Below are 11939 nucleotides of genomic sequence, written 5' to 3'. Positions count from 1 at the left end.
GAAGGATATCAATACAGGAACGTTTTTTGCTTCCCAGAACAATCTGAGAATGTTGTACAAAAAAAAAATTAAACCTAAAAAGCAAGGTTTTTATTTGGTTCCAAACATTTAATAACCACAAGGAAACCAAATTGTAATGGACATGCACTGTAAATCAGATCGGAGCCAAACCCACGTTTTCTTCAATAACAGAGCGTCTCTGTCAAGCCAAGATAATAAAACACAGATCTAGTTTGTTACCCAGAGGCCTCTGTGTTTGTGATCCTTAACTTCCTGAGCTGCTGCAACCATCAAACAGCAAATTTATGATTCTTCATAAAAGCACAGGAGCCGTTCTCATGATCCGGGACTTTCCCTGGAGTTTCCCACAGGAAGAGCTCATGGCATGAGGATGATCTGACAGCGTCGCCCTCGTCAAATATACAGTATATGACTGCGTGAGCTGCTTACCAGAACAAAACTCACCGCCGCCATCTAGAGGGCTGTGGGGGATTGTGAGTGTGTGGTTGCTAGGGTGTTCAGGGTGGTTGCTAGGGTGGAGTCTGGGGGATTTTTTCATCTGTTTCAAAAAGTGAATCTGAATCTGGTCTTGAGGCCGGTCAGTGATTGCAAACAGTATTATATAGTGCCGTTATTCTTGTTTTTGTGAAGGTCAGTTGTTTTTGCTAATGTATGTTCAACAATCAGTCAGACCGAAGAAAGCATGTTCGTGAGCCAGTGACGGCACCGTATCCGCACGATGAAGTGATCGCAAACTGATTTTTGGATTTCCAGCACAAGTTTTAGTCACTATGAAGATGTTTTGAGAAACGCCTCAGTGGTTTTTTTGTTGATACAGTGAAAGTCAATGCGGTCCAATGTTGTTTGGTTAACAATTATTACAAAATATTTTCTTGTGTTATTTTTATATCGTTTTAAAAATAATGATTGGGTGAATCATCCCTTTAAAACTACAAATAAAGGGCAGATTCTTACATAGTTGAGGAATATGACCATCAGTTTCGCCAGTAACGGCGACCGTTACTGTATTTAATCCGGAATTATGATCTGAAGTGGTTCTCACACCGTGTCCTAACCAAACGCGATGCGATAAGATTCCAGCGACAAGCAACACCAGACGCGACGCGACTATATGAGACGCGATAAAGTCAATCAAAAACCACAGCCAATCAGAAGCGCGGGCTCTCTTAGCTAGCTCCCGGCACTCGCAACGAAATGAATAAGTACATAATCAAATTCATGAATATTACACCATTTTTACATAATTAAAAATACTGAGTCACTGAAACTATTTTTGTCATAGAACACACTTGTCTGTTCAATGAGTTGACAGTTTGAACGTTCGTGATTCCTTACTTTGAAGATCTGAGGTAAATTGTCCGTTGTTGCTTTCAGTACGGCTATAAAAGATGCACAAAATGATATTCAAACTCACATTAGATGCTTTTAACATTAAATAAAGCACATAAACAGTACCTGAGATTATCACTGCCATACTTTGTGTTGCTGTTCCAGCCGCGACGTCGCAGAAAAATAGAAACCGTTTCTAAAATAGAATCGTCACATGTCGCTGTCGCGGCTAGTTAGGACAAAAACTCCGATTAACATGGAAAATATACCTTTTATCGCATGTCGCGGCATCGCGTCGCGTCTGGTTAGGACGGTGTCAGTGTCAGTTATTGATGGTATCATCATATGATTCTTAATTCAAAAGATGGCAGGTAGTTAGATAAAAAAAATAAAAAAATCAAGCTGAAATCAAAATTGACAATTCTTGTTTTTTTTATGGAATATTGCAATGTTTATTCAAAATAATTTATCGGTGCACATTATCATTGTTTTAAATTCATGTTCCTAGTAATCTTAAATCAGAATAACTTTCCCTCCCTTTTCTCTGATGACAAGGGCGGGGCAACCTGTCACTCACATGAGACCCACCAACAGCAAACCAACACCATCCAATCAATTCCCCACAGACAAAATCAAGCCCCGCCCTACATTTGCTCTTGTTTGAGAAGCGTTTCACTCGGATATGCGAGAGAAGAAAAGATGAGCGTGAATTCTTTTAATGCCGACTGTAAAACTGCACACTGAACTGGATCAATCTGACCAGCAGGTGTCAGCGATTTAAACACTTAAAAGAGAGTTTTTTTTCCACTGTGTGGTTTAAAAATACTTCATCATTTACAAAAAATCCCTTCATGATCCAGTGAATAAACAATCAGCATCAAACTCATCTGACAGGTGATCTGCGTGTGAACGGCAGCGTTCAGAGCGACGCTACCACGTGAAGGATTCATCCTGCAGCACCGCAGACAGTTTCTGGTTGAAAGGAGCGTAAAACATCCGGAGCAGCTCTCGTGTCAACGGCTCCATCGGCCCCAGATCCCTGTCCGACAGATGCCTGGTGTTTGACGCGGGACGTTTGCTGATGAGTCTCTCTGTCTGTTCAGACACCGGACCTGCAAACAGACACACAACACAATCAGTCACATCCCAAAACGATTCTGTTTTTAAGATGGATTTAGTTTATATATTTTATGTCTCTTTAGTTTGTATTTTTTGATTTATACTATGCTTTTTTAAATGTGGTTTATATGTGCTCTTTGCTGTGAGCTTCGTCTCATGATGATGATGACGAATGTCTGCTGCCCCCTTCTGATGACAGACAGGCAGCTGCAGGACTGACCTAACTGCAGGAAGTGGAAGATTCTGCTCATGCTGCGCGTCACGTTTGCAGCGTGATCCTCCAGACGCAAGACTAAGAGCTGATCACGGCTGAACACTGACAACCAGTCCAGAATAAACACCACATACAGGCCCACCTGCAGCCGCACCTACACACACACACACACACACACACACGTAAATAACTATTAAATACTTAACTATATAAATAAAGGGATACAGGTGCATGGCGCTTGCTGAGGTCAGAGGTCGGCATACTCACACTCATGGCGACATACAGTGCGCTGCTGTACACACACGCTCTCAGACCGGCGTCCCGCAGACAGGCATCGAACAGACGCAGAGACTCGCAGACCTTCTGATGGAAATCCAGCGCTGATTTATTAGACGTGCCGAAGTACAAATAGTCTGAATAGAGTCTGAAGAAGAACAGCAGAAGAGTTCGAGCGTGTGTGAAGCATCAGATGACATCATCAAACACGCTACACGAGCCGTGTCACGTGACCCGGAACTAAAACAAGCATTCTTGTGTCCTGCCAGATGGTCACTTTATGAGATATTCATGAGCAAAAATGTTTGTTTTAGTAATTTTCTTGAGTTTTTGACATTTAAAAATAAATAAATAAATGAAGTGTTTTAGTTAAGCACTTCAAATTAAACGAAACACAAATGAGATAAGTATGGAAGCTTGTTTCTGCCACGGAATAAAAAATAAAAAAGGTAATTGCGACTATTTATCTCACAATTATGAGTGTTTTCTCAGATTTATGATAAATAATCTCGCAATTGGTCGTTATAAAGTCCAAACTGCAAAATATAAACATGCAATAACAAAGAAAAAGATAAAAAGTTGCAATTACCTTTTTTTATTTATTTTTTATTCATTTTTATTTTATTGACAGAAACAAGTTTCTACAGAAATGTTGCCTTGTTTATTTTATTTCATTTGCTTTTATTTATTTCATTTTATTTGATTTGATTTTTTTTGTTTTTTTATTGTATTTGATTTTATTTTCATTTTATTTTCATTTTATTGTATTATATTGTATTTTATTTCATTTCCTTTTATTTATTTCATTTTATTTTTATTTAATTTAAATTTAATTTAATTTTATTGTATTTCATTTCATTATTTCATTTATTTATTTTTTCCATTTCATTTCAGTTTATTTCATTTAGTTTAATTTTATTTCATTTTATTTTATTGTATTTTATTGTATTTCATTTGATTTTATTTTGATTTTATTTTAATTTTATTTTATTATTTCATTTAATTTTATTCTCATTTAATTTTATTTTCTCATTTTATCTTATTTTATTGTATTTTATTGAATTGAATTGAATTTTAATTTAATTTAATTTTCATTTTATTGTATTTGGTTTGATTTTTATTTTATTATTTCATTTCATTTCATTTATTTCATTTTATTCATTTCATTTTATTTTCATTTAATTTAAATTAAATTTTATTTTATTGTATTTCATTTCATTATTTCATTTAGTTTAATTTTATTTCATTTTATTTTATTGTATTTTATTGTATTTCGTTTGATTTTATTTTGATTTTATTTTAATTTAATTTTATTATTTCATTTAATTTTATTTTAATTTTATTTCATTTCATTTTATCTTATTTTATTGTATTTTATTGAATTGAATTTAAGTTTAATTTAATTTTATTTTCATTTCATTTCATTTTATTGTATTTGATTTGATTTTTATTTTATTATTTTATTTCATTTCATTTTATTTATTTCATTTTATTTTATTTCAAGTAATGAAAATGTTTTTTACAGTTGTAGTTTTAGTTCGAGATCTGGTGTGACCTCTGACCTCTCCACAGGGTCTCTGAGGATGGCGATGAGTCGCGCATCCGGCTGCAGCACGTGAATGAAGTCCTGGACGAGTGACGGAGGCTCCGCCTCTCTGCTGATGTCATGGTGATAGTGCCAGGCGCAGTTGTCCCACATAGTGGAAGCGCTGGCCTCACCTGTCAGTCAAACACACACACACACACACACACATTGTTTTTACAGGAAATAGAATGTAATTACAGTAAAGCGTCACTTTGTAACACATTCTAGGAACACTCGAGCGCACAGATCAAACAAACCTGACCTCATGTGGAAATGAAAATAAACACACAGATCTGAGAACATACCAGTGATGATGTCGCTGCTGATGGAGTTTCCCAGAAGTCTGTGCTGAATCCGCTGGGCCACCGGATCGAACAGGTCCAGGTAATGGTCCAGCGGGAAGCGGGTAAGAGGAGGATCACCGAGATTAACGATTCCTGCAAATCACAGGATCCAGATCAAGCTTCTCCAAACGACAGGTGCTTCTGTGTCAGTCAATATTTATGAGCATCAGTGGGACGAACACAAAAACACACGAGCAGAGACAGAGAAATCACTGAACATTTACAGTCCAGCGCCTGTATATGGAGTTGAATTATGGATAAAATCTATATAAATGAGTGTGAATGTTAGATTTGGTCTAATTTGAGTGTAAAATGTTTTCTGGATCTGCTATGAATCAAATTCAGTGATCAATGTTTTTTTATTGCTCTCTCTGAGCTGAGAGGAAGTCATGTGACTAAAACAGATAAATAAAGCTGATTATATCTAGACAGGAAACAGCTTGAAATGCAGTAAAATAAGAAAAAAAAGCTGAACGAGGCAGATTTCATTCTGTGCAGGTGAACCACTGCATCTGTCGTGATCCCAGCAAACGTTCTCAGAATGTTCTCTCAAAGTTACGAGCAAATGTTCTTCCAGAGCGTTTATTCAAATATCTGGTCTTTAATAACTTTTTTAAATGTTACTACTAGTTGTAGAATGTTTAGAGAAGATTAAACTAAAACTAGATGCATCTGAATGAGTCTCTGAAGTAGAAACACTATAATTATCTTAACGAAAGAACAATCTACATCACGTGTGTTATTCTAATGACTGTACATCATCACACGTGTTTATATGACCCTGATGAATCGGTTCACATTCTCACGAATCAAACTGTGATCTGAGATTCATCATTTGCTCTAATGAAGTGTGTTTTAGTTCCCAGCAGACACTTCTGACAAGAACAAACAAACCAGAACTGCTTGTTTTGATTGTTTTTAATCTATTTCTGCTTTGTTTCTTCAGTCGTGATGCTGCTTCTTCCAGAACATTTTGTTTGTAATGAGAGTGCGGATGAAAGCAGCTTCCCTTTGAAGGCATTTAAGCGTCAGGAATCTCACTCACCGAACCTCTTCCGGCTCCACCAGTGCGGTTCCTTGGGCCCCGTGAGATACACGTCGGGATGGAGCCTCAAGCGCTCGTACAGGTCCGTCGTGCCACACTTGGGCTGACCGATGATGTAGAAGTAGGGAAGGCATCGCAAGCGCTGAAGTTTCCCATTGCGCAGAATTAACCGCTGTCTGAACGTGGCGCTCAGGCCCTTGAAAGCAACTCGCATCTGACTGAACAAGCGGCTGAACAGGTTGGATCCGTATGGATCTGCGCTCACGTTTCCATGCAGCTCCTCGTACCAGCAGGGGTTCTTAACATCCGGTAAAAAGTGTGGCGGAATCACAGAAAACATCTGAAAGAGACAGAGAGTTTAACAGGGTTTTACTCGGACTCACTCAACAGGTTCATTTGGATCTGTAATCTCATAAATGTGCACTGGACTTTTAAAAATAAAGGTTCTGTATTGGCATCAATGGTTCCATGAAGAACCTTTAACATTTCCATTGCACAAAAGGTGCTTTACATTATATAGATTCAGATGTTGATGTCAATATGTACTGTATAAATTTCTCACGTGCGGGTCGAGGTTGAGCAGCTCGCTGACGGCAGGAACTCGTCTGGCTCTGAACGTCACTTTAGTTCCGATGCTGCGCACCAAGTCTCTGAGGGTGCTTTCACTGAGGTCCTCCAGCAGAGTCTTCCTCTCGCCCGACAGCAAGTAAGAGGCCATGATGAAGAACACAAGGAGGATGAAGCCACAGAATTTAGCGAGGCTGGCACGTGATGGAGATCTCTGCTGGCCGTCATGAGGAACCTTCAACACACCAAACAGAGTTGAGCTGACCAGAGAAAACAATCACTGAAGAGCAGCTTCAGATCAGTGTCATTATCAGTGATGAAGCTCATTTACTGTGAACGGATCCACTCTGAGACGCCAATCATGAGCTGCTTGCGTGAACACTCTGCCGTGTGATAAGCGCACTAAGCTATATTGTTTTCTTTTCGATTGACAGATTGCTTCGCCTAAGCAATGACACAAAACACAATGTTACTGATCTTTTAGGATCATTATAAAACTGTGATGGGACAGATAAAACTATGACAGGTCATCAAAAAATCAGACATAGACATTTGATATAGAGTGCAAGGACAATTGACCATATACACATTCTTAAGAACATCCGCAATAATATAAGCCAGCTGAAAAACTTCTGGTGAAATGTCACTTGTTGGTGTGTCGGTGAGGTAGCTTTAGTGTAATACTTAGTTTATAATCAGAATATAGACACCTAAATAGTCAGACTTAGTGTTAATTTACTTATTCAAACATAAGGTGACATGAAAAAGACGTGTCCTTCAGTGTTCCTCCAAAGCAAAATTCAATTCGACCATCAGTTTTCACACTTTCGTGCGGAAAAAAAGCGTCAACACACTGTAAATTAAAGATTTATTGTGCCCTTTAGTTAGATTCATTGAATAAAATGTGAGTTTTCAGAAGTGTGATCTTGTGCTGCACTGACTGACAGCTTCAGTGATTATAAAGAGAGAGCGTGATGATCGGTTTCTGTAATACATTCACAAGTTATTGTTTTTCATGAGATTTCGTGAGTACTTCATACTTCACCTTGACAAAATGTATTTTTAAACCTAGTTTTTTTTTAAATAATATTTAATAATTATTCAAAAGCAAAAAACTATTACAAGAAATGTCTAATATATGCGCAAATAAATAGTCCTCTGCCGCCATCTGATGGTTATAGTGGTAATTAATGTCTTTATTTTGAAATAAAAGTGTTTTCTATCAAATGTTGAACATCTTGAAATGTTGGGTTTTACAAATGAAGAAGGATGAACAAATATTAATTTTGGTCATCACATTAAAAATAACATTTGAAGAGCTGGAAAAATATTGTGTGTGCGTGTCTAATTACAAACACTGCGTTTCTTATACCAACATTCACAGTAGCTTCAAGTCTTTATTGCAATCACCAAAACTGGTTTATTGGCAAATTCTTTGGTGTTTCCATGGTTTCTACAAAATAAAACCGGAAACTGAAGGTAACTCGAGTATGATGTCATTGATAGGCGACGCACAGACACGGTCCGTGTCCTGGTTAAAATTGCTTATTTCTCTGGATTTAAACATTCTTGGAAACATCTAGTATAATGTAAGTACACAAGTCAACAAAATATATAACACTGTTCTAGTGGTTTTTGGATATTTTAATCCAAAAATCTTACATATTGTGAATTTATTAATGTTCTGTTTGTCTAACATTTTTTTTTACGTTTCTACTTGTTAAAAAGCAACATTCCTATAATGTTTAAAGCATGAAATGTTCCCTTAATGAATGCATAACCAAGAAAAAAATATGTTTTCACAAAAAATATTTTAAAAAATGGATGATTTGAAAATTTAGTCAACATTCAGAAACTTAGAACTTCAGCAAAACATTCTTAGAACATATTCTTGTTGATCTACTTAAAAACTCTCATGAATCAGTTTCTCCAAACAGCTTCTTCGGGCATGTGGGAAAATATTGTTGGTCTCATATTCAACAGTCATCTGTTGGCTTTTGTTACCTTCAGCTGCAGAGATCCAGACGTGAACTCACTGCGGCTCATGGCAGAATCAGATCAACACAAACAATCCTGAGAAGCACAGAGATCGACATTAATATCAGTGGAATCAGAATATATAAATGTGCACAGCAAAAGCATTTGACAGAACACAATCCACATTATACTAAATATTAAACAGATTCTACAATAAATGAACACCTTCACTATCATGATGTCAGAAATAAATCCTGTATGAGTCCATCACTACAAACACAGATGAGTCTGAAAACGAAAGAAGCTTCACAGAGACACATTAACCAAAAGAAAAGTAAGCCACCCCACTTGAACTTCCTCTGTAAAACTGTCTCAGTGAAGAGGGTTGAACACACACACTCTCTCACACACACATTTTTTCTGTGAGGAATTGATTGGATGGTTGTGGTTTGCTCTTGGTGGATCTCATGTGAGTGACAGGTTGCCCCGCCCTCATCATCAGAGAAGAGAAGAGATGCTGCAAGAGGGAGGAGAAGATATTCTGATTCAAGATTACCAGGAACATGAATTTAAAACAATAATGATAAATCATTCAGAATAAACACTGGAATATTCCATAAAAAACAAGAATTGTCAGTTTTGATTTCACAGGGACTTTAAAGTCTGAAAATCTAACACAGCGCTCGGCAGATTAAACGTGTGTGTCTCAAATGACGGCTAAAGTCACGTTTGCCAAAACATTTTCACGCCGCTGCTGCTGGACTCAACAGAGAGGAGCGACGCGCGTCTGCTTCTGCATGTGTTATTAATGACGTTACGAACCGCAGACACAAACTATCAAACTCTTCTTTATAAAAACAGCCAAACGTAAAATACCAACCCTAACATGACTCCACTGATATCACTGCAAGTGTTTTAGTCTGTAAAAGATGCTTTATGAAGAAATAAAGCGTTAGATGACAAACACACATCATCACGTCTGATTCCTACAGCTGCTGATCCTTTTTTTTAATTTTTTTAATGTAACATTTCAGTGTTTATTCTAAATGATTTATCATTATTGTTTTAAATTCATGTTCCTGGTAATCTTGAATCAGAATATCTTCTCCTCCCTCTTGCAGCATCTCTTCTCTTCTCTGATGACGAGGGCGGGGCAACCTGTCACTCACATGAGATCCACCAATAGCAAACCACAACCATCCAATCAATTCCCCACAGACAAAATCAAGCCCCGCCCTACATTTGTTCTTGTTTGCGAAGCAGTTTCACATGGATATACGGCACAATAGAGAAGAAAAGACCAGCGCAACTTCAGTTTCATGATGAGTCGCGACAAAGACTTTAAAATAACACAAGACGTGTCATTGGTATTGTTTTGAATGGAAGAAAATGCAACGCACAATATGGCGGAATAAGTCCCGCCTTCTAAATAAGAGCCAATCGGTGATTGGTGAAGTCATTGCGTCACTGTAAGGCCGTTAGAAGCTCCGGTTCCTATAGAAACAGTCAGACGTGCACTTCCTATAGAGACGCGCACTTAGGACTGCTCATGCGCATTAGCTTGATCTAGCCTGAAAAATGCCATTTTTTTTGGTCATGATTTGAGCATTTAGAAACAAAATTTATGAGTCCGTTGTTGTCAGGTTTCACCGGTGATTTCAAATATGAAATTCAATCGAAAGCTTGGCGAACAGCTTTGGAGAATTTGATGTTTCCCCATTCAAAGAGATAGGAGATGCACTTGCGTGCCTGAGAGGCGCTTCAAAGAGTGAAATGACTTGTCTTAAAGGGACTTTGGTCGCGATAGCGTCAGATCTTATCTTCTGTATTGCGATCTAAGTCCAATTGAAACGTATTATTCCCACCCCCCGAAAAAAAAAAAAGTAGGGCAGGGACTTGGTTCTGTTCATACGTTGTTGATTGGATGTTGAGATGTGGGCGTGGCACTCAAAAATGGAGGCGGATCTGAATGTGAGCATACAGTGGATTGTAAGAAAGGGGCGGAGTTTAAGACCAGCATTCACCACAGTCTGTGCAGGTCAAAAAAACGTTAAAAATTAATTTATCTTCTTTACAAATTTTATATCCAGGTCATTGATGAAGAGGGTTTTTCAAAGTGTAAAAAAACATAATGGAGATATAGTTAATTTTGAAGTTTTATTAAGTGTTAACAATGTTTTTATAATCAATTAGCACTGCTTTTGTCATTTTTTTTACAAGATGGACAAAATTTGTCATCAAAAATGTAATTCGGTTTAACCAAAATTTCGGTTTTACTGAATGACACTTTTGGTTATAGTAATTGTTATATTTATGTGCAGCGAAACTGGTCTGCCAGCAAGCAGAAGTGTGTGTGTGTTCAAGAACCTGAAGAGGTAGACAGCTTTCACCTGCCAGGTTTTGAAAAGGATCTTGGATCGTGGGATCTGCAAAACACTTTCTTATATTTTTTTTTGTCATTAGCAAATTATTAACTATTTTTTTTCTCTGTATTCTGTTAAATTTTGTGTATTATACACAAATTGTTTACTTTAAACTTGTATTTTTTGCATTAATAAAAAATAAATTAAATATATGCATGGATGAAGCGATCACAGTAAAATCAATAACATGCACTTAGAAAATCGATAGTGATAATTCACATTTCATTCTGACTTTATCATGTATTTTTCTTCATCTTTTCACCACAGTGTTTGTCACACAATATTTCACATAAAGTCACAATAACAAGTCAGGTCTCTGACTGCATTCACAAGAATTCACAAGACTCTTCATCATGTTTCTGAATCTTCGAAGTGCGAATCATTCTGACTGAATCACGTATTAATGATCCTGATCGGATCAATTAAACACATCATATCACTCGGTTCTGTGACACAAACGAACATATAACTGACTCATTACAACTTCAGACTGTGTTTCACATAAACTTTAGGCGCAGAAGTCACATCAGCTCTCATATCAACTACTCAATCAATCAATCAATCAGTAGATCTCACCGTCATAATCAGCGGATTCCTGAAGAAACTTTCCTCATCACGCCCTTCATCAGCTCAGCTGTGCGCGTGCACGTGCCCGCGGGCGCCCCGCTGCCGCGCGCTCATTGGTCAACCCCGCACAGGGGGAGGAGCCACATCTCACCTGTCAATCATGTTAACCTAATCCAAAATGAATATTTACATTTAAGCATCACTGAGAACAAATCCAGCACTGACAACTTATGTAAAATGTGTAATGAAGGTTGATTAATGCCTTTCCACTCACAACACAATGAAATTAAGTGCAGTCGCAAAAACAGCATGTGAAAAGAACAGTGAGTCCAAATTCAGTTTCATTAAAGGGGACCTAAAATGACACTTTCACAAGATGTAATATAAGTCTCTGGTGTCCCCAGAATGTGTCTGTGAAGTTTGAGCTCAAAATACCCCACAGATCATTTATTATAGCTTGTCAAATATGCCC

The 11939-nt window shown here is 37.4% G+C and overlaps 1 protein-coding gene across 2 annotated transcripts; it reads right to left on the bottom strand.

The window, feature by feature from the left end:
• Positions 1-1771: 1771 nt before the first annotated feature.
• On the bottom strand, positions 1772-11589 carry LOC127523208 (carbohydrate sulfotransferase 15-like). Of its 2 annotated transcripts, none has more exons than XM_051913662.1 (9): positions 11477-11589; positions 8505-8573; positions 6496-6735; positions 5934-6273; positions 4850-4981; positions 4522-4678; positions 2951-3107; positions 2690-2837; positions 1772-2462 (listed from the first exon to the last, which is right to left on the bottom strand). In XM_051913662.1, exons 2-9 carry the CDS (start codon positions 8544-8546, stop codon positions 2281-2283), a joined length of 1398 nt encoding a protein of 465 aa, XP_051769622.1. In that variant the 5' UTR covers positions 8547-8573; positions 11477-11589; the 3' UTR covers positions 1772-2280. The 2 variants fall into 2 exon arrangements, with proteins under 2 accessions (XP_051769622.1, XP_051769621.1); XM_051913661.1 differs by lacking the exon at positions 11477-11589 and adding an exon at positions 8703-8830.
• Between the last annotated feature and the right edge of the window lie 350 nt (positions 11590-11939).

Source organism: Ctenopharyngodon idella, chromosome 12 (genome assembly GCF_019924925.1).
Source record: "Ctenopharyngodon idella isolate HZGC_01 chromosome 12, HZGC01, whole genome shotgun sequence".
In the NCBI taxonomy this organism is placed as follows: domain Eukaryota; kingdom Metazoa; phylum Chordata; class Actinopteri; order Cypriniformes; family Xenocyprididae; genus Ctenopharyngodon; species Ctenopharyngodon idella.
This window is presented reverse-complemented; position numbering and strand designations above follow the sequence as displayed.

What these genes read in the sequence shown, in the direction of transcription:
- LOC127523208 (XM_051913662.1), bottom strand. Translation starts at nt 8,546, where the DNA reads ATGAGCCGCAGTGAGTTCACGTCTGGATCTCTGCAGCTGAAG. An exon ending in GTGGAGCCGGAAGAGGTTCG is followed by an intron (nt 4,982 to 5,933) that starts GTGAGTGAGATT and finishes TGTGATTTGCAG; the next exon opens with GAATCGTTAATCTCGGTGAT. An exon ending in CAGCAGCGACATCATCACTG is followed by an intron (nt 4,679 to 4,849) that starts GTATGTTCTCAG and finishes TTTGACTGACAG; the next exon opens with GTGAGGCCAGCGCTTCCACT.